General features: G+C 43.2%; 1 protein-coding gene and 1 pseudogene across 1 annotated transcript; one reads left to right on the plus strand and one right to left on the minus strand.

The window, feature by feature from the left end:
• Positions 1 to 422: 422 nt before the first annotated feature.
• On the minus strand, positions 423 to 19163 carry HSD11B1 (hydroxysteroid 11-beta dehydrogenase 1). Its single transcript, XM_016207468.2, has 6 exons — positions 19031 to 19163; positions 18144 to 18274; positions 16714 to 16825; positions 16368 to 16553; positions 2169 to 2312; positions 423 to 746 (listed from the first exon to the last, which is right to left on the minus strand). Exons 1-6 carry the CDS (start codon positions 19116 to 19118, stop codon positions 529 to 531), a joined length of 879 nt encoding a protein of 292 aa, XP_016062954.2. The 5' UTR covers positions 19119 to 19163; the 3' UTR covers positions 423 to 528.
• On the plus strand, positions 13237 to 16056 carry LOC107532928 (ribosome biogenesis protein NSA2 homolog pseudogene; annotated as a pseudogene).
• Positions 19164 to 22723: the final 3560 nt, after the last annotated feature.

The raw sequence follows: 22723 nt of genomic DNA on the forward strand, positions 1-22723 counted from the left end.
CTACAGGTTCCCATAAAAACGAAGGAAATCTTACCCTTTGAGACAACACTGATGGACCTGGAGAGCATTATGCTATGTGAAATAAGCCAGTCAGAGAAAGACAAATACCATAGGGTTTCACTCATATGTGGAATTTAATGAACAAAGTAAACTAACAAAATAAAAACAGACCCATAGGCAGAGAACAGACTGACAGCTATCAGAGGGGAGGGGGATTGTAGGGAGGGGTAAAAAAGGTGAAGGGATTAACCAAAAAAAACCCTAAAAAACCAACACCAAACAACTAAACAAACCAACAACAAAAAAATCTCATAGGTGCTGCAGGTTCATGACATTTAGTATAATTACGTGTCCACTGTGCAAGTGTTAGAGGAACTCCTTCCAATTGTGAGATGTGAGGCATGACTTGCAACTCTCTGGAGAGACTCATTTATCTCTCTAGGTAGATGTCTCCATGGGTGGAGCTTAGATAAATATAAAGCAGAACAATCTAAAGCTCCCTTGTCATGCCCAGCCCTAAGGAAGTTTCTAGTTGTTTATAAATTTTTCCACATTATATTTTCTTAGGTTGAGAAATTCGATGATGCCCCTTCCTGGATTTCTGAGCAGGAAAGAGGGCCACAGAAATTTGCCATAATACACTTCCTCTTGGCGCAGAGCTCCTGCTTTGATGATCTCCAGGGCACAGTCTTCCTTTGGAGATGCTTCTGCTTTGAGTATCCCAGAAATCCCCTTCATGGATGAGTCTGTTAAAGGACAAGAGAAGAGTGGGGTCACCCAAGACCAGTAGAGTCTACATGATGAAAGGCTTGCTGACGCCAACAACTTAGCCACTAAGGGCTTACTCTGAAAGGCCCATGGCCTATGGGGAATACACAGAGAAGGCTGGGTGTGTTGGGGAAAGAGAGGCTTAATACAGGCCCTGTCTTCCTGGATGAAGATTTGGGAGGGCAGTTAGAGCTAATTAGCTGAGAGATTTGAATGGTGTCCCTCTCTTGGGTGTGTGATTGGGGGCGAGGGAGTAACATGAGTGAGCAGAACAGAGTCATACGATGGCCCAGTAGCTAAATGGTAAGTGTCAGTGGGCAAAACCAGAGCGCTGCGTGACAATGACTCACTGACCTGCAGAAGGAGGAGGAGGACCCAGGCCTTTGTTCCCAGGCCTTTGCTCCCGTTCCCTTGCCAACGCCAACCACTTTCACTTGGAAGGAAGCTCTCCTGGGATCGGCTTCCTCCTTCCCTCCTTCCCTCCCGACTTTCATGTGCTTCTCACTCAGCTTCTGTCTCTCTCTCCATCTCTTTCTCGTTCCACTGAGCACCTCGGCCTTTTTCTCTCTCTCTCTTTCTGTCACTACTGCTCAATTTACTCAATTACTCTTTAAATGAAGTTTTCTTAGCATACTTGCCGCATGTTTTAGATAATCGTGCATTTGGCCTTACAGAGAAGTTATAAAAATTATGCAGAGTAGTCCCTTGCACCCTTTCCTCTGCTTCCTCTGATCGTAATCGCTTACAGAACCATTGCACAACCATCAAGGGCACGTATGATGTGATGGGGACAATATTACTAACCAAACTACAGGCTTTATTTTTTTCACTAATACCCTTTTTATGTTCTAGGATCTTATCCAGGATTTCACTTAGTATTACATTTTTCTTATTTTCCCTCCAATCTGTGGCAGTTCTTTAGTCTTTCCTTGTCTCTCATGGTTTTGCCCCCTGCTCCCTTATACTTGGGATGAGGTGATGCATTTTTGGAAAGGATACGGTAACAACAATGCTGTGTCTTTCTCAGTGCATCATATCAAAGGGTTCACATATTGATATGTCTTATTACTGGTGATGTTATTAAGAAAAATAAACTCGTATTTGATAAGTCTTGTATAGGAAAGTAATGGCCATTGCCAGTCCAAGAAGATACTAGGTGTTCTGCATAGACTCAGGTGATGAGTGTGGTGTCGCTCAGCGTATTTGGTGGTCAGAATGGAAAGAAAAGGGTCAAAGAGTAGCTTCACTAGTGACAGGAGTACTTCATTAAATGAGGCCTAGTGCCCTCGCTGGCTTTTAGGTCGCTACACATGAATCAGGGAGTTCAGCACCTTCTTTTCCCAGAATTATAAGGCAGACGGTCCATCTGCAGGCCATGTATGCTAATCTCTTGACCTTACCTGTGTTTATGAGACCGAGGATACAGAGGGTGATTGACACATTGATCTTGGTCATTAAGTATTCGTTCCTGAGGGAGGAGAAAAACCCATCGAGAGCAAACTTGCTTGCAGAGTAGGAAGCAAGAAGTGGACTCGCCATTTTCCCTAAACAATAAGGAAACGGGTTAATCAGGTGATCCATTTCGGCTTGCAGAGCTGACCCTGGCTTTGTCTGTAGCAGGCTTTGGAACTCCCATGTAGTTTCTCTCTACTCCCTACGGAGATGATCATGCTGTGTTGAATTTATAAAAAGAAAACAAATTTCTTCTCCATCCTTAATATATAAAGAACTCTTTTTTAAAAAATTTATTTTTGTTTAAAATATTACAGATGTCCCTTTTTCTCCCCAGTGACCCATTCCATCCTGTCCCATCCCCCCCCCCCCAGTCCCTCTCCCTATCGTTGTCCGTGTCCTTGGGTTGTGCATATATGCATATAAATTTATAAAGAACTCTTAAAAAATACAAACAAATCTCTTTAGGGAATCACTCCAACTCCATCCTGAATCATGAGTTTTGGGTTGGGGTTTCACTATAATGGGTGTGCGGCAGAGAATGTCCGGCCAGACCACCTGAAATCGCTGGGCTAATGACTAATCTAGGGCTGGTCCAAAGAATCAAGCAGGGCTGCAGAAGTGGGATTAGTTAGATTTTAGTAAACATGGTAAATCTGAGGGACTAAAAAAGAGCCGCGGAATCCCAAGGCTGCTAACTCTTTTATGTCTGACCCAAGATATCTGGGGATCCAAGGGTTTGTCAAGAGCTTTCTGCCAACACAGTGACCTATCATTGATTTACTTTCTACACAAGATAAATGAAAACTCCTGTCTTTGTTTTTCTTCCCAAAGCTACTTTTTTTTTTTTTTAAACTTTCATCAGCTTGATAAATTCTCACTCTAGTTTTTGGAAGGACATGTGCATGTATGCCTAATAGGATAACCTATTCTATACCCTTTTCAAGGGGAGGGAGTAGAAGTGGCCCAAGACCTTAAACTTCTGCTGAGCATTGTTATAACAGTTACTCTCAAACCCTTGTCTGCTAATTCAAAAACATGATTCAAACATGATCGATCTCCATTGACTGCCCTTCCTCTTGAGCATCAGTCACATTTCCTAGTCTTGTGTGTGCAGTAATTTTGCGTTGTATTCTTGATATTGTGAACGACACATTGTAGAGTCTCAGGATTCTGGCGTGTTCTTCCTAAGAATATTGCTTTTTATTTTTTTAGGTGGGCAGTTAACTTAGCTGAAACCCAGTGTCTCCTGCAGTAAGTACCACCTAAAATCTCTGTGCAACTATTTAATTTTAACTGAGTTTTTGGTATCTGCGCTGCCCAGGAGCAGTTCAGAGGACAAAGAAAGATAGGGAAAGAATTTATATGAAGACTTTGATGCTCTTTTACTGTGGTTCTTTCCTTTGCAGGATGTCCCTATTTATTTTCTGGATGCTACAGAAACCCCAAGTCTTTCTTCTGGTTCTTCAAGGTAGTAAGATGGCAGGTGTCTGTCCCAGATGTATCACTGAATAGGGCCTGTCGTTAAGGCATGAGCTCTAAAATTGGAAAACTCACCTAGCATCATTTTCTCTTCCAAGTGTAAACAACTCTCCAGTTTCTGTCTGCTTTTGCTTTTCCTCTCCAGTGTTTTCAATGATTGTTTTCTACATTTTGTCCAAAGTTTGTTATATGGGGAAGGTCGGTCTGTTAGGTACCACTCTGCCATTATTGGGATTGGAACCTCTATAAAATTTTAAGTATAAGGAAGTTGCATGCCAAATCAATGAAGAAAGGGTGGCTTGTTCAAAAAAGACGCTGGGAAAGTTAGTTAACTACTGGGGAAAAAATGTTAGTGCCTTGTTTTATGTCATATTTTTAAAAATTCTGGATGAAAAATTATGGGAGACAGTGTGATCATATATGTCCACAAATGGCAGGCCTCCCAGAGACCAAATGTGGATCCTGTGGAGGGTGGCTGGCCTGGGGTCACCTGCCCAGGGATGGTGGGCAGACCGGGCCAAGAGGGCTGGGCTGATTGACTCCCTGAGGCTGAAAGGAGTGGGCTAGAGGAGGCACTGTTGATACTAAAGGGGTCTTCTACAGGGGATCTCCGAGAAATCCATGAAAAAGTCCCACAAAACCCACCCCACCTCCTCCAAATTACTAGACCATCTAGGATGGGAATTTCTTTTTCTCTTGAAGTAATTTCAAACTTAGAGAAGAACTGCAAGAATAGTATAAAGAACCCCCCTGACCTTCCTGAACTCTTGGAGAGTAATCGCTATCACTGAGGGAATTGCTGGCCCGCATGTCCCGATCACTCTCAATAGGTTGGCATGTGTTTGCTGTACATAGAGACATTCTCCTACATAACTATCAAAATGAGGAGAGTACCTTAGTAGTTTCCTAGACTTGCCATAGTAAATGCCACAAGCCAGGTGACTTAAGACAACAGAAATCTATTCTGTCACAGTTCTGGGGACCAGAAGTCTGAAGTCAAGGTGTTGGCCGGGCTGCACTCCCTCCAAAGCTCTAGTGGGGAGAAAATCCTCCCTTGCCTCTCCCAGGGTGGAGTGGCTGTCACCATTCTTTAAGGCCACACCATTGCAAACTCTTCCTATTCCACTCCCCCGCCCCCTCTGGCAACCATCAGTTTGTTCTCTACATCTATGGGTCTATTTGTTTCTTCATTTACTTTTTTTAAAGATATCACTTATAAGTGAGATCATGTGGTAAATTTATTTCTCTGTCTGACTCATTTCACTTAGCATAATACCCTCTAGATCCATGTTGCAGCAAATGGCAAGATTTTATTCTGTTTTATTGCTGAATAATATTCCATTCCATATATATGTATATACCACATCTTCTTTACCTATTTATCTGTTGAGGGACATCTGGGCTGCTTCCATATCCTAGTAATGCTGCAGTGAACATAGGGGTGCACATATCTTTTCGAATGTTTTTGTTTTCTTTGGATAAATATCCAGAAGTGGAGTTGCTGGATCCTATGACAGCTCTATTTTTAATTTTTTGAGGAATCTCCATACTGTTTTCCGTAGTGGCTAAACAAATTTGCGACCCCGCCAACAGCGAGGAGGTTTCCCTTTTTTCCACATCTTTGCCAGCACTTGTCGTTTGTTGATTTATTGATGACAGCCATTCTGACTGGTGTGAGGTGGTATCTCATAGTTTTGATTTGCATTTCTCATGTGATTTTAATGCCCCTACTAATTTTGGCAGCGAGAATTGAATAATTTAATCTTGAATTAGGCCTTTGTTCACATGTTAACCACTCTTTCAGCTCACCTCCTTTTGTTCTCATGAAGGTAGTCATAAGTAGCTAATGTGGTGCCTGTTTGTCAAGCAGGAGGAGGTAACTTCAGGGTCACGAAGAGAATTTATGAGTTTGTTTTGTGGAAGGAAAGAATGTCTTTAAGTTAGCTGTGAGCAGCTGCTGATGCCCAGGAGTCTGATACATAAAAGCGTCATCTATGAGTCAAGAACAAAGACTTCTCTCTCGGTTCCCTGAAACACCCCTCCCAGATTCCCTAGCTGCATAAAACTGATTAAGTTTGCTTTTGACGTAATTTGATGGATTTGAGAAATCTTGCTCTCTTCTTTGCTTGCTTTGTCCAAATCAAATAAACATTTCTCTCTATGTCCAGGTACCAGTGTCTCAATGTTTTGGCTTTGCCTGTGCAACGGGAGCATGAGCCTAAATCGTGGGAGGTGATTCTGCAACAAGGTCAAGTACACAGGTTCAGGAAGTTAGGATGTAGCCCTGCCTTTTTCTGAGGGCCACCATCCAGCCTACTACATTAACCCTGAAGCATCTAGTCCACAGACCCCATTCAAGTTTTGCCACTTGTCCTCATAATATCCTTTGTGGTAAAGGATCCGATTGAGGATCACATGCTGCATTTAGTTGTTATCACTCTTCAGCTTCCTCTGAGCTGGAACATTCCCCAGTATTTCCTTGACTTTCATGACACTGGATCGACACTGCTGACTACTGTCAATATTTCGGCATCGGGTGATGTGCCGGAGCTGGCTCATACTGGATCCTGAGAGACGATTGCTCAGTTTCCATGCACTTTGCGGGCAGGTTGGGGTCATGTTGCAATGGCCATCGTGAGATTCTTTATACCATGGAAATGCTCTGGATAAAAATTTTTGATTGTCGCTTTCTGGAGAGGTAGCTGTTAAATATTTGCCAGCACCCTGTTGGTGAATGTCCCTCAGTTTAGATTTTTTTCTGTTGTTTCCTCATGACTTAGGCCATGCGTTTTTTTGGCCGGATCACAGGGTTCATTCTGATTTTCTTTCTTTTCATTTTTGTAACACTGACAGTGAGAACCTTATTCTCAACATGTATTATTTAGTGGATTAAGACCCCCTGTATGTAATTATTCTTCAGCTGCTCTGTGCCCTCTGTGTGGACACCCTCCTCATTCCCACTGGGCCCTGACACCCCATGCCAGGCCACAAGGGTGCCCTCTTCACTCCGTGTTGAGCTGCCGCATTGCAGTCCCCCTTGCAGATGTCCTTGTTGCCTCTATTATTGTCGCCCCATGCCAGGTGCCGCATGGACACCCTCCTTGGTCTGATGTGGACCAGGTTCCTGGTATAAACCAAGCAACCATTGCCGTCCCTTATCTGGATGTCCTCCCCTCTCATCTCATCTCAGCCTTGATATCCCAAGTCAGGCTGCCCCCTGATACAAATCTGTCCCATTCTGCTCCAGTTTGACAACCTGTGTGGACAGAGCAATATTTAAGGAAGATTATCTGAAGATAATGAGGGGCTCAGACAGGTCCAGCACTGCCTCTCCTGTTTGTAGCCTAACCCTGTCTTCCCCGCGGCCTTGCTGGCTAGACCTTAGTCATTAATTGTCCCTCTCTAGGTTGAATGACTTGTGAGATTGATTTTTAAAATTCAGCTGAGCCAATTAAATGTGCTGAGAGAAGCAGGTATGGCATAACCACAGTCTCTGGGAGACCCCAGGGTAGCCTTACTCCTGGTGGCTTTTCCACTGCAATTCCCATTAGGCCAGCTGTCTCCCCAGGGATGGGCTGAGACAGATGTGTGCCCAGTGTGGGCCAGTGACTTGGCACCCCTTCAAAATAATATTCATTAAATATTGTTCAACATTTACTTAGAGAGTACAGGGCAAGGCTAACTTTCTAATGCTAGAAATAAAGGATTTATTACATGTATGCATTACATGGGAGTTCCTGAGCCAGACAACTTCATGGAAAAACATTAATTTAAAATTCCCCTGGCCGGGCATGGCTCAGCGGTTGAGCACCGACCTAGGATCCAGGAGATCGCGGTTGGGTTCCAGGTCAGGACACATGCCCGGGTTGCGGGCTCCATCCCCAGTAGGGCCGTGCAGAAGGCAGCCAATCAATGACGACTCTCTCATCATTGATGCTTCTATCTCTCTCTCCCTCTCCCTTTCTCTCTTTGAAATCAATAAAGATATATTTAAAAATTAATAAATAAAAATTAAAATAAAATTCATATAGTAAAATCAACTGTGCCAGACATTAATTGGATTCTGACTTTCAGTTGACTCTGATGCCTGACTTCAGGCACATGTCAGCATTGGTAGCTTTGCTTATAGGTCCATAGCCATGTTGAAAAAATCCTGCCATAAGTGCTTTTGTGCATGTTTTGTAGTATCTCTGACTGGATTGATGACTATTCCTTGACAGAATTTTAGCATCATATTTGCTGGGTGAAATGATGGAAATACTTTTTAAGGCTATTGATACATGTTGCCAAATTGCTGTAGACAAAAGGAAAAGTGAAGGACTAGACTTTTTAAAATCACTTGTGAAAACCAGTTACAATAAATACAAGAACCATAGCCTTTTCCACCAAAAGTATATGAGAGTGCCTGTCTCACACCTACTTTGTGGCGTTAACAAAGTTTTAAACAATTGACAATTGTGTAGGCAAACCAACCAACCAAATAAAACAACAAAACCCCCACAGCTCACCCACACACACCATGGTATTTAATAGTTTGAATCTGGTAGTTTAGTTGATTTAGTCATTTGAACGGATTTGTTTACGTGGGAGGTTGAGCACAAGCTCTGTCCTCCTGAAGTTAGCCAGAGGAGAAATGTTTTCTTTTTAAGGTCACTGTTTCCTTGTTGACTTTCTTTCTGGAAGATCTATCTATTGATGTCAATGAGGAGTTAAAGTTCCCTACTATGACTGTATTACTGTTCACCTTTCCTTTTATGTTCGTTAAGATTTGCTTTATATATTTAGATGCTCTTATGTTGGGTGTATAAATGTTTACAGGGTTTATATCCTCTTGATGGTTTCCTCTTTTTATTTTTATATTTCTTTGGTTTCAATTGTTGCTTCTCCTATTTCGTCTCTAATTTTATTTATTTGGGTCCCTTCTTTTTTTCTTGATGGGTCTGGTTAAAGATTTGTCAATCTTGTTTATCTTTTCAAAGAACTAGCTCTTGGTTTCATTGATCTTTTGTATTTTTTTTTAGACTCTGTTCTATTTATCTCCACTCTGATTTTTATGATTTCCTTTCTTCTACTCACTTTTGGTTTTGTTTGTTGTTCTTTTTCTAGTTCCTTTAAGTGTAAAATTATATTGTTTATTTGAGATTTTTCTCGTTTTTTGAGGTGGGCCTGTAATGCTATGAATTTCCCTTTTAGGACTGCCTTTGTTGTGTCCCATAGATTTTAGGTTGTTGTGTTCTCATTTTCATTTGTTTCAAGGTATCTTTTGATTTCTTCCTTGATTTCATTGTTAACCGATTCATTGTTTAGTAACATGTTATTTAGCCTCCATGTCTTTGTGTGTTTTTCAGTTTTTTGCTTGTGATTGATTTCTAGTATATTATTGTGGTCAGAGAAGATGCTTGGTATAATTTCAATCTTCTTAAATTTATGAGACTTGTTTTGTGGCCTCACATGTGGTCTATCTAGGAAATGTTTTATATGCACTTGAAAAGAATGTACATTTTGCTGCTTCGGCTGGAAATGCTCTGAGGATATCAATTAAATTGATCAGTGTGCCATTTAAGGTCACTGTTTCCTTGTTGACTTTCTTTCTGGAAGATCTATCTATTGATGTCAATGAGGAGTTAAAGTTCCCTACTATGACTGTATTACTGTTCACCTTTCCTTTTATGTTCGTTAAGATTTGCTTTATATATTTAGATGCTCTTATGTTGGGTGTATAAATGTTTACAGGGTTTATATCCTCTTGATGGTTTCCTCTTTTTATCATTATGTAGTGTCCTTCTTTGTCTCTTACTATAGCCTTTGTTTTTAAGTCTATTTTGTCAGATATAAGTATTGCTACCCCAGCTTTTTTTCATTTTCATTTGCATAAAATTTCTTTTTCCATTCCTTTACTGTGTGTATCTTTTGTTCTGAGGTGGGTCTCTTGTAGACAGCATATATATGCATCTTGTTTTTGTTTGTTTTTTAAAAAAATCTATTCAGCTACCCTGTTTTTTTGTTTGTTTGTTTGTTTTTTAAATATATCTTTATTGATTTCCGAGAGAGGAAGGGAGAGGGAGAGAGAGAGATAGAAACATCAATTATGAGAATCATCATTGATCGGCTGCCGCCTGCATGCCCCCTGCGGGGGATCGAACCTGCAACCCAAGCATGTACCCCGACCAGGAATCGACCCCCAATCTCCTGGATCCTAGGTTGATGCTCAACTGCTGAGCCATGCCTGGCTGGGCACTACCCTGTGTCTTTTGATTGGAGCATTTAAGCCACTTACATTTAAAGTGATTATTGATAGGTACATATTTATTGCCATTTTATTCTTTTGACTATGTTCCTCAGTTCTCTCCTCCTCCTCCTCCACCTTCTTCAAGACCCTTTAACATTTTTTTGCAAAACTGGTTAGGTGGTAACAAACTCCTTTAGCTTTTTCTTGTCTTGGAAGCTCTTTATTTCTTCTTCAAATATAAATGAGAGCCTTGCTGGGTCAAGTAGTTTTGTAGGTCCTTGCTTTTCATCACTTTGAATATTTCTTGCCACTCCCTTTTGGCCTGAAATGTTTGTGTTGAGAAATCAGCTGACAGTCTTACGGGAGCTCCCTTGTAGGTAACTAACTGTCTTTCTCTTGCTGCTTTTAAGATTCTCTCTTTGTCTTTAACCTTTGCCATTTAAGTTATGATGCATCCTGGTGTGGACCTCTTTGTGCTCATCTTTTTGGGACTCTCTGCATTTCCTGGACTTTTATGTCTTTTTCCTTCACCAGGTTAGGAAAGTTTTCAGTCATTATTTCTCTAAATAGGTTCTTGATCCTTTGGGCTCTCACTTCCCCTTCTGGAATCCCTATGGTGTGGGTGTTATTATTCTTCATGTTGTCCCACAGGTCCCTTAAACTCTCCTCATCTTTTAAAATTTGCTGCTCCAATTGGATGTTTTCTGCTATCTTGTCTTCCAAATCACTGATTTGATCCTCTGCTTCATCCAACCTACTGTTAATTCCTTATAGTGTATCCTTCATTTCAGGTATTGTATTCTTCATCTCTGACTGGTTCTTTTTTTATGTTTTTTAATGTCTTTATGCTTCCAATCTCTTTGTTGAAGTTCTCACTAAGTTTCTTGAGTATCTTTGCAACCATTATTTCAAATTCTGTATTTGGTAAATTGCCTGCCTTCATTTCATTTAGCTCTTTTTCTGGAGATTTCTCTTGTTTTTTTCATTTGGGGCATGTGCCTTTGTCTCCCCATTTTGGCTGCCTCTTTGTGTTTGTTTCAATGTATTAGTTAGTAGCTCTGCTATGACTCCAGTCTTGGTATGGTGGCCTTACGTAGTCGGGGTCCTGTGGGACTCAGTGGTGCAGTCTCTTTGATGACCTGAGTTGGGTGCTCCCAGAAAGTCCCTTAGGTGGGTTATGTGGGCCCTCCTGTTGTAATTGGGTCTTGATTTCTATTGGCTTATTCGTATCTGGGGTCAACTCTCAGGCTGGCTGACTATGAAGATCGATCCATGAGCTGTTATATAGGTGCTGACCACACTAAGAAGAATTCTCCTCAGCAGAGCCTGGTGCCTGTCAAGATCTCCCCTTGGATATGCCACTTGCCAAAGCAAATTGGATTCTGCTCTGATATTGTCTGAAGGTGGCCACTGGGTGTGTTGGTTCTGGGGCCTCTTAAGAGGGACTCTGGTGCAGGCCAGTGTCAGACACTGCCTGTGAGTGGCCCTGGGCAACCTATTTGGAGCTACAATGTGATCCACAGTTTGTGGCAGCTTCTGCTGGGCCTGAGTGTGTGTGGGAAGGGCTACCTGTGCACCAAGGCCAGCTTTTATGAGCACCCGGCCAGAGGCAAATCGGCAAAACTCCCAAGGCACCCCAAGATCTGTTTCTGCCTGCCTCCATATGTTGGCTGCCTGTTAGGCTCAGTCACTGAAAGAGCCTCTTGTAGTACTTGAGATGCATGAGGTATCTTCTCAGTGAGTCACTAGGTAGGGTGAGTGGTGTTTACCAGATTGATACAGGTTCCCTCAGAGCCAGTGCTGGGTTTGAGGCCACTCAGCAAATGTCCCAGGATACACTAAGTCTAGCTTCCACCTAGTGAGTTCTCACACACTTTTGTGGTGGGGCAGGGGTCTCAGGGAGTCATCAGGGTGAGGCCAGCAGAATTTATTAGGCCCAAACAGACCAAGATTTGGCCATGTAAAGAGAGAACTCTGCACCAGTCAGGCATGAGAGGGAAAAATTTCCCCCATCCTAGAGCCACACAACTCAGACTGTCTCAGATTTTGCCAGGAGTCCAATCTCAGCAGGGCTAGGCTGCTGGGAGGTGGGAGAGGGAGAGGTGCTGGTCTGGTTTGGGGGAAGGTGGGGGTTTTGGCCCCTGTTCCACAGTTACTCAACTCTGTTTGTCCCAGATTCTACCCATACCTTGGCAGGGTGAAGCCAGCAGGAGTCAGGAGGGTGGGGCCGCTGGGAGTTGGGAGAGTGGGTCTAGCAGATCTCCTATGCGGGGGGGTGGGAGTGGGGGAGGGGGGAGCTTCAGTCAGGTTCGCATGAAAGTGGGGGAAACGGCTCAGTCACTGACACACCCTGAGTCTGCCTAGACCTCTGCACTCTGGTCCAGGCACTTCACTCCTCAGTAGGGTGCCAGCTTTGCAGGGTGGAGCTATAGGGTGTCCGGAAGGTGGAGCAATTGCTTTTCCCCAGGCTAATGCTGTATGGAGCGGAGTGCTCCATGCAAATAAGATGGTGTCTGCGGTGTGGGAGAGTGATATCCTGGTGGCTGTTCCTGTAGCTCTCTCCCCAGAACCTCACACAACTCTAGTCTGCTCTGCTCTCCCTCCACTGGAGCCTAGGGTGAGTGACTGAGAACAAGATTTTGTGCATTGGCCCTTTAAGAGGGTGCCTGTGTCTCTAGCAGACTTCTGTGGACAGAAACTCTGCTGATTTTCACAACCATATGTTATGTGGGTGCCTCTTCCTGGCTCTAGTGCTCCAGACTGAGGAGCCCACTGCCTTCCAGTCTTATGTGCATCTTCCCATGAGTGATTTGGGAGGCTGAGAGTTGTTTATCAACATTAGTGTTTTTGATAGAAATAGAACCCCTGATTTTCAAATGGACACAAGCCTACCTTGAATAAAGACCACAAATGCCGCCAGCTGTGGCAGAAGAGAAATGTGCAACTTTCAGGTTGCATGTATCCTTCTTTCTCCATTTTCTCTAGCTAGAATTCTGACCTGATAATGAGCCATCTTGACATACAGGAGAGGGACACCCTAGAGAGGTGGTCCTGTGATACTAAGGTTCCTAGACAATTTCTTGGGACGGAACTACCATATCAGCCCTGGACTGCTTACCCCAGGCTGTTCTATGAGAGAAAAATAAGTTTCTATTTGTCTAAGCCATTTTAAATTGAGGTTTTGGTTATAGTAGCTCAACTAGTATCTTAACCTGTAAGTGGGGGAAGAAGGGGAGACTAGTCAGTGTTGTACATAAGTAGAAACTTGATTAGATGGTAGGTGACAAAATGGTATTGAATGACGAATGGGTGTAGATTATAAGGAAGTTCCCAGAGGCAGCAATATTGTCTCTGTTGATGCTAAAGAGGTAGCTAAGGCTTTAAAAACCATATTAAAAGTATAGGATTTCCATGTAATGCAATGCCTAGACATGCATTGGGGACAAAAACTACTGCTTATCACTATAATTCCATAAACAACTAAATGCAGCCCCTGGAAGGAATGATTAAAACTCCAGTCCACTCTGAGACCTGAGGATTGAGAGCTTCTTTGCATCCTGGGGACTGCGCCCGGTGGGCAGGTGGCTGCAGCCAGGCCACAACACTAGTTTATTGAGTCACACCGTAAGCGCTATGGCTGCTATTTGGACTACCATGAGAAAAAAAGAAAGAAGGAAGCCGAGAGGCTCATGAACGTTCAAAGAAGACAAAAAAGATGATTGGTCTGCAGGCTAAGCTCTACCCTAAACAGCGCCATGCTGAGAAAATCCAAATGAAAAAGACCAGCAAGATGCACGAGGAGAGAAACACTAAACAGAAAAATGATGAGACGACTCCACAGGGACAGCACCTGCGTACCTGCTGGACAGAGAGGGACAGTCCCGGGCTAAAGTGCTTTCCAATGTGATTAAACAAAAACAAAAATGGAAAGCAAGGAAATGGGAAGTCCTTCTGCCCAAAGTTCATGCCCAGGGAGAAACAGAAGGATTAAAAGTTATTCGAACAGAAAAGAGAAAGAAAAAAGCATGGAAGAAGATTGTTCCTAAAGTCTGCTTTGCTGGAGATGGCTTTACTAGAAAACCACCTAAATATGAAAGATTCACTAGGCCAACGGGCTTACGTTTCAAGAAGGCCCATGTAACACACCCTGAACCGAAAGCTACCTTTTGCCTGCCAATACCTGGTGTAAAGAAGAATCCCTCATCCCCACTTTATACAACTTTGGGTGTCATTACCAAAGGTACTGTCATCGAAGTGAACGTGGGCAAGCTGCACCTTGTGACACAAGGAGGCAAGGTTATTTGGGGAGAATATGCCCAGGTTACCAGCAATCCTGAAAAGGATGGATGCATAAATGCAGTCTTACAGGTGAGACCGCAGTTTCATACAAGTAACTCCTTATAATTATTGAAGACTATGCACCAGTCAGGAAGATTCTCTTACTGCGATGTTTCTGAGTACTGTCTCACAGGGTACATGTCTGCAGTCATCAGAGAACTATTTATTCTATTGTAAAGAACATTAAAACGGCCCAGTTTAAAAAAAAAAAAAAACACCCACAAAAAAACCCCACACAACTCCAGTCCAATACTCTTTGGCTGACCTCAATTTGAGATTTAGCATCCCATGTTTGTGGGATTTAGATTTTAAGGAGGGAGGATTAATGAACATTAGTGCTGACCGTCTAAAAGAATATGGCACAGAACAGAGAAATTTTTCAGTTAGGGAGAGAAAGCAAAGTTATCTGTACTTTGGAAGTTCAGAGACACGCTTCAAAGCAAACAGGCTGAATTCTTTTGGCAGTGCAAACAACAGACTCAGAGGATAGTTGTCCGACTAGATTCCCATCTCCCAGACTTCACAGAAATTATAAAATGATGTTTAGGAGGTGGAGAAGATATGTAGAAACAGAGGTTATCAAAATTGCATCATGTCCTTGGACTTCTACAGTAATTCTTTTTTTTTTTTTTTTCCCTACGGTAATTCTTGGTCCTTTCTAGAATATTCACACGGTTAGAAAGTTAAATATTCCAGCCAAAGATGATGCATTCCTTTGCCTAAAGTACATGTATTACTTAATCAACTGTAATCCTTAAAACCACCTACAGCATGACTGATATCAAGTTTTGGCCAATGCCCTAGGGTGAATTGGGGCTTCGCCCAGCACCCTTCCTACTCAGTATGCCTCTGCAAGGTCTCCCTTTCTTTCAGCCCAGAGAGGCTGTGTCTGGGGATGGGTGGGGAGACTGTGTTGCCTGGGAAGCACAGGAATGCATATTAATCACTCTGTTTGGCGGGTAGTGCAGACACACCGCCCGTTTACCCCACCACTATGCACGTCTCTCTTGTGTCCGGGAAGTAGAACTCTTCACAACCTAGGAGGTGTTTTTAGTTACAGTCATAACTAACATTTGTGACATATGTAAGAATGTACAAAGTCTTCTAGGTCCTTTGTTTTTACATTGCTAGAAATGAAATTTAGATGGCTGACATTCATCCTGGTGTTTGCATCTTCCAGCCACATCCTTCTAATGGACTAACCAACAAATATTTGCAGAACTTTACTCTATGATGAAATGTGCCTGGAAATTCCCCAAGCCGGAAACACTCTGGTTTTTTACTGGTGACACCTTCTGATGCTGCCACCATGTAAAACATCAAGGACTTCTCTTCATCACACAGAATTCCCTTCATGAATATTCCTCTGTACACACTCTTTCCCTACCTAGTTGGTTATTCAAATAGGATTTTTAGTGTAGCAAGTTCAGATTTGGAGTGTACCCCAAAATAGGCAGGTCTGTTAATAATATGACGTGTTTCGCTTTGTATTTCATTTTGCCTTAGCTTGACTCACTAATGAGGCAACTGCAGGTTGTTAAAATAATTCACTTTTCAGTTCTTTCTTGGCATCAACTAACGTCACCTGCCTATAGCTCTTGGTCATGAAGGAAGCAAAATCCCTTTAATTCATTATGACCAGATCTCTCTCAGCATCAGGACAGGCTGTACCTCGAGCAGTTTCTTGATGTCCCATTGGACTTCCATTCATAGATCAGGAGTCACCAGGCTTCAGGGAGGCACTCTGAACTAACGCTCTCTCTCCATTCCTTCCAGGGATCTTGTAGCCCCTCTACCTTGAACGATCCCTCATTTTGTACGCCCCCCTTTGTTCTCAACAGCATCTCTCTTACTCAGCATGCACGCCCCTCACTGAGTTTGCATGCCCAAGTCTTTCATTCCTATATCTACCTGTGTGGGAAACCTGTTAATCAGCTTTTGCTTAATATCATCGTGAGCATTTCAACTTCCAGTTTATATTGTGTTATTTCTCTGCACGAAAACTGATAAAAAATGCATGTTTGCTACAGAGGTCCCCAACACCATCCCTGGCATTTCTCCTGCTCTTACCTTGCACACTGGTCCCTGCCCCACTCACCAGCCACTGAGGAGACAACGACAATGCTTCCATTGCTCTGCTTCAGCATGGGGAGTGCAGCCGCACTCAAGGCCACATAGCTGATGTAGTTGACCTCCATAACTGTGCGCGCGAAGTACGTGTCACCAACAAACGGTTCCATAGTGACTTTGGCGATGTGATTGAGAATGAGCATGTCTAGCCCCCCTGCAAGGAATGACTGTGTTGAGGGAAACCATCTGGGGTTGGTGCCTTTTCTTTCCCTCTCCCCCTCCCCTTTCCCACAGCTCCCCGAGCCAAGTCCATAGAGCAAAGACCCACAGAGCAAGTCCAGAAGAGGAGAGAGGAGAGAGGAGAGCAGTCTCACCCATGATTTTTCCAGCTTTGGCAACAAATTGCTCCGCGAAAGTTATGTTCTCCATGGTGCCAGCAATGTAGTGTGCTGAGGCTGCTCCGTACTCCAGGCAATCAGATACTACCTGCAGGGACATAGTGGCCTTGGTTTCAGTATTGTAGCCGGAACCCAACTTCGACTGCTTGCTGCCACAGAAACCAGACTCATGAGACAGATGCTGGTGAAAAAGGGAAATGGTTTTATTCAAGTGCAGGTCACCTGAGGAGATGGGGGACTCTTGTCACAAAGCCCATCTCCACATCTCGGTGCAGGTAGAGGTTTTAATAAGGAGGGAGAGGCGTGGTAGAAAAAAGAAATCAAGGGGAGGGGTTTGAAAAGTTCTCTACATGCAGGCCAGCACAGTCCATTCTGATAAGGACCTCGAAACTGGTCAAGCGATGGTCTGGTGGACGTCACCTTGGTTCTTTGTCATTCTGGTTCTATGGATGAAGGTCAGCAAATCCTGGAACTGGGATAACTGAAGGTTGGAGTCTGTATCTTCTGAAGCTAGTTCCTAGGATTCCCTACAAACATGATGTGTATCTACAAGCTACGTATCAGTCGGAGTCAGCATTTACAGAAACACTGTCAAAAGAATGGGGGGGGGGGTTACAAGCCCTACTGTTACAGTCTCCGCTGCAGACCTTTGCGGGCAGTCTCTGAAGCAGTGAGGACTTAGATGGGACGTTGGTCACAGCACTGTTTTGATAAGAAATGGTAGCGGGTTTTTGTATATGAATGTGAATTTAGTGAACATGCGTGAGTGTGTGTGTGTGTGTGTGTTGCTAAGTCCGACCTGACATAATTTTTGTCCTCTGTATGAAATACTTTCTGGAAGTATTTCAGGTAGGGTATAAATGGATAAATCATCACTGTGCTTGGGTTCAAGTCTATGATTTGTATTTATGAGTTTCTGTGAATGGATATTTCTGAACCATCCTAGTTTTTATGCAAGTGGCCCTATGTTTGTGAATGTTTGTATATACTTAGGTTTGTGAGCCTGAGCTTACGAGAAGGCATGTGTGTGAGGGTTTGCATGGGTACAAGAATATGAATTCATGTGTAGATACTGGAATTTTGGTATCTGAGCACACATCTACATATCTGTGACTTCGTGTGTAACTGTGTGTGCATAGACATGTCTATGAGTATATATAGCCCAAGAGCTTTGTGTCTGTATATGTGCATGGGAATGAACACTGAAATGTCTATTTTCATGTTATTTGTGGGTGTTTGGGTGTTTGAACCTGTATGTATGTATGCATGCGCATGTGTGTTTATGTGTCTGTATGCCTTTGTGGATGGATGTGCCAGACTTTTTGAGTTGGCATGTATACATAAGTACATAAAAAATAAATCTGGGCATGTGCGCATGTATGTGTTTGTGGGCACAGGACTCTCACCTTCTTCAGAGCTTCTTCTGACCTCGCTGTCATCACCACATGGGCTCCCATCTTCGCCAGATGATAGGCGATCTCTTTTCCGACCCCCATGCTGGCCCCCGTGACAATCACTTTCTTTCCTTTTAGCATCTCTGGGAAACCCCAAAAGTAAGTGAGGAGCATGCTCAACTTGGCAGCAACATTCTTCTTCCTGCTCTGGATATGGGCAGCCTTATCTCAATGTCTCATGGTTATGAGTCCAGATCAACTCATTTCAAACTGCATAAATCAGTGGAGGAAAGTTCAAGTCTTTTATAAATATGCTCTGAAATGGGGGTTTTGCTTGGTTGCTCAAAACCAAGTCTTCCTACTGTTTTTCCAAAAAAATCCCCACACACCCAAAAACACTCCATGGACAGAAGTTTCAGCTGGAACACTAGAGCTCCAGATGTTTCTGGACTCATCCAGTTCTGCTCAATTGAAATAAAATGCAAAAAGTTGTCAAAACAAGTGTGCTCTCAGAGATTGCAGGGATTCCCTGTCACTATTTAGTTGCCAACTCCTTTCTTGTCTCCCACTTACAGATCTTTCCATGGGACCCAAATATTTGGCTAAGTTGTGAATTTTGGAATTAGCCTCATCTTTGTAAGGGATCTAAAATTACTTTTTCCTTAACGGTGCCAAGTACAACATGAACTGTTTGGCACTCTCTTGGCCACATGATTACCCTTCCCCACACTCCTATTACCCATTGCCTGTTGCTGGAGCACACACAAACACTCTCCACTTCAGGGTCTCTTGTTCTGCAACTTTGGGGATCAGGAAATCAGCATGATCCTCAGACACTCCAGCCACCCCTGTTTTTCCTTTTTATCTATTCCTCCAAAATTAGACACATTAGTACTTACCTGGTCTGAATTCCTCATCCGCAGAATAGTAGTAGTAGGCCAAGAAGATCCCCAGAATGGGGAGGAGATAGTTTTTCATAAAAGCCATCGGGCAGGAATCTGGCACGAGGAGCCCTGTAGGACACTCAGGGAGAATCTACACAACTTTCCACAACCTCTTGTGTAAGCGGCAGACTCAGAATTGTGGCATCAGAGACAGGGAGGCTGGAGTAGTCTCAGGCAGTGCTGGCGAATTTGCCTGTAAGAGCAGCGATTGGCTATGGGTGAGATCCCATTTGTCCTGGCAGCCTGCGTGGTAGATTTCACAATGAACAATATTTATTCCATTCCGTTGAGCAAGAAGAGACTTACAGATGGCCCAGCTCATGACCGTACAGGACTGGATTCCTGAGCATCACTACCCCGAGCCCATCTTCCTCTTAGCACCATTTACACCAGGAGTCAACGGCCTTACAAAAGCGTATGTCAAAGACAGAGAGCAAGTGTGAGTGGGGCTTCTGGGGAAACGTGTGTTATAGTAAAGAGAGCCAAGTTCAAGTCAAATCTCACTCTCAGCCCCACCTCCCAGTCAGAAACAATGAAAAATAATAGCACGAAGCTGAAAAATAAGCTTAAGAAAATGTGTGCACATTTTTGACATTTGAGTTTAATGAATGTGTATTACAACATCAAAAGGGAATACAGGCCAGCCAGAGACCAGATGGCAAGACTCAGGAAAGTGCAAAAGGATGGACACTTACTACTTTAATAGCAAATACAGAAGGAATAATGAGTGGTCCCCCACACCCTCAAAAGGCACGAAGCTGTTAAACTGGGCCTTGTAAATGGTATAGAGGAAAAAGAATCATGGAGAAGCTGCTAGAAGAGCAGACTTACTATTGCAGGAGAAAAAAGCAGCTACCACCGTTGAAGCAAAACTGTCCTGAAAAGGCCACGTCCAGCTAAAAATTGATCAGGCAACAATAAAATGACCATAGAAGAGAAACCCTGAGTAATTTAGAATTTATCACAGAACTATAGAAATAACCACTTTGGTATGTCTTTAGTATGAATTCATTAAGGAATACCCCTCAATGAATGAATTTAAGATATATTATTGTTAAGTTTTTCAACTTAAAACCAACTAACCAAACCATAAAAATTACCCCATCAGTGAGCAAATTCAGAATTCTGTAAGTTACCAGTAGAGCCGAGAAGACCATTTAAATGTGTCGATAAGGATGGGTACCAGAGCTTTGGAAGGGGAATATGGGTTGGGGGGGGGGGGTGGTTGGGGAAGTCTCACAATTAAGATAAATCCAGTTTGACCCCAAGTACAGTATCTGGAAATGCTCACTGAGTTCCCACTTCAGAGCAAGGGAAAATAATTTAAGACCTGGAGGAGATGAAATTTGTCAACAACCCCCCTTAGCTGTGAAGCTCACTTCCAGAGAGCAATGGAGATCTGAGCACAGTTGAGGGCTAGGTAGAGCTCAAGATTCATGGCAGACAAACTAGAAAAAAATATAAAGAGAATTCAAGTAGAAAAATTATATTCCATGCTGTCAGAACTGCAAGAGGTACATGCACGATTTCATAAACGACTTTATGCTACCGAGGTATGTTGCAGACGAGACTTCATTTTGCATCTCGAGAAGGAAAAAATTTTAAGTTTATTTCCTTAATACTATACTCTTAATGATAAAATTATAGGGAGCAAAAAATTGCTTGAAAATATGACAATGCCGAAATGATAGAAGGATGGACAGAAGAGGGGAATTTACTGCCTGACAAAAAAGAAAACATTTTTAAGTGCACTATAGAAAACACAATTTAAAGAAATAAAAAATAACAACAAGTAAGGTAAACAGCAGGACGGTAGAATGTAAAACAAATGCATCAACTATTGTTGATTGTTGGCTGAAGTAATAAAGTTTGATCTTGTGCTGCCTCAAAAGACATTTAAACACAGACATTAAAACACACACAGAGATTAGTCATCTGATGGCTTAATAACTGTCATGTTAGAAAATCAGGACACCGAGAAAGCACCTAACAAGGTAATATTCACGGAATGAGATGAAATAATTTTTAGTCAGTAAAATGCGTTAATGAGAAACGAGGACACTGGGTAATGGTATGTTTTCTTAGCAGTTCTCAAGATTTTTAGGCTCAGCATCCCTATGCAATCTTAAAAATTATTGAGGATCTCAAAGAATTTTGCACATGTGGGTTTCAGCTGTTGATAGGATATATTAGAATTTTTAAAACTCAAGGCTGTATAAGCATACAGGTAGTATGCTTTGCATTACCACACATGCTGTGGCCTCTGGAAACTCACGAGGGAGTAACAAGGGGAAAAGGCAAATACTGTCTTAGTGGGATTATGAAAACAGGGTTGACCTTTCAAGCCCCCAAGAGGGCCTCAGGGACCCAGGGGTACCACCTCCTGGCCGCATTACATCATAAACACTAAGCCACTGTATGGGTTCCCAAGTCTGGTGGTTTCATTTGCTTGCAAACTCCTGGAGGACATGGACTATGTCTTTTTTATCTTTGCTGTTTTAGTGTCTCTGAGGTTCTGCAGCAACGAGAAGACAGCATCTTCCCCGGGGCCTGATTTAAAAAGCAGAGAGATCCCTGGGACTCAGGGCTCTGGTCAGGCCTGATCAAACCCACTCCCTGGTCCCCTTCCAGAGCTTCTCAACCAACTTAAAAAAATACGACAGGAAACACAAGCGCTTCCCCTGGCTTTCTTTTGAGCCGAATCTTCTCCAGTCAAGTGAAGTTGCTTTCAACGCCACGGCAACGAAGCTGGCTGTGGACCCCACTCCTCCGGTGCTGCCTTCCATTATTAAAAATTAAACTTATCGGGGTAACATTGGTTAATGGCATTATATAATATTCAGGTGTACAACGTTATAATTTGACATCTGTGTACGCTATTGAGTGCTCACTATCCAAAGTCTAATTTCCTTCCATTACCGTATATTTGACCCCTATTACCCACTGCTCCCCCCTCCATCCCTCCGAGACCCACCTGTTAGAATGGCCATTACCAGCAAGACAAGAAATAACAAGTGTTGGAAAGAATGTGCAGAAAAGGGACCCTCCCCTACTGCTGAGTTAAGGTGTTAGTGCGCCCACAATGTAAGTTAGTGCAGCTACTATGGGAAACAGTATGGAGGCGCCCCCCAAAATTAAGAGAGTTACCCAGCAACCCCTCTTCCGCATGCCGCCCCTTCTTTGCAATGCATTGACTCTACATTTTAGAGCAGGCTTTCCATGAAATACCACGAGCACAACCTGGCCATTTGAAAAGCCCCACAGAGAGTGGGTCCCCCTCAGCTGCAGGCGCAGGTCAGAGGCCAGTCCGGCATTGATTCCCAGCCCACTAAATAGTAAAGACCACAAGGTGAGAGGAACGCGGGGATTGAAAGGGAAAGGGAATGGGCCAGATCTGGGAGAACTCCAGCTAGTGAGAAGGAACAGCCAGAGGGAAATGTGCATGCATTTGGCAGAAGACGCGGATCCTGAGAGGAGCATCTGTCATTCCTGAGGCCCAGCAGCTGCAGCGTGTTTTGGGGACTGTTCAGCAGCTTTTCTGAGAAAGCGGCCTTTTGCGTTTGAAGATGAACCTGCCAGGGGAACAGTGGGCAGGCCCAGAGTAAAAGGTGGGTGAGCCCTCTCTGTTGGGAGGCTCTGCCTTGACTG

Source organism: Miniopterus natalensis, chromosome 19 (assembly GCF_054644295.1).
Source record: "Miniopterus natalensis isolate mMinNat1 chromosome 19, mMinNat1.hap1, whole genome shotgun sequence".
NCBI classification, from domain to species: Eukaryota; Metazoa; Chordata; class Mammalia; order Chiroptera; family Miniopteridae; genus Miniopterus; species Miniopterus natalensis.

Excerpts from the sequence above, each read along its gene's own strand:
- HSD11B1 (XM_016207468.2), bottom strand. The coding sequence starts at position 19,118 with ATGGCTTTTATGAAAAACTATCTCCTCCCCATTCTGGGGATCTTCTTG. Across the intron at positions 2,313-16,367 it reads CGTTGTCTCCTCAGTGGCTG|GGAAAATGGCGAGTCCACTT; the intron begins GTGAGTGGGGCA and ends CTTATTGTTTAG. Across the intron at positions 747-2,168 it reads CCTCGGTCTCATAAACACAG|ACTCATCCATGAAGGGGATT; the intron begins GTAAGGTCAAGA and ends GTCCTTTAACAG.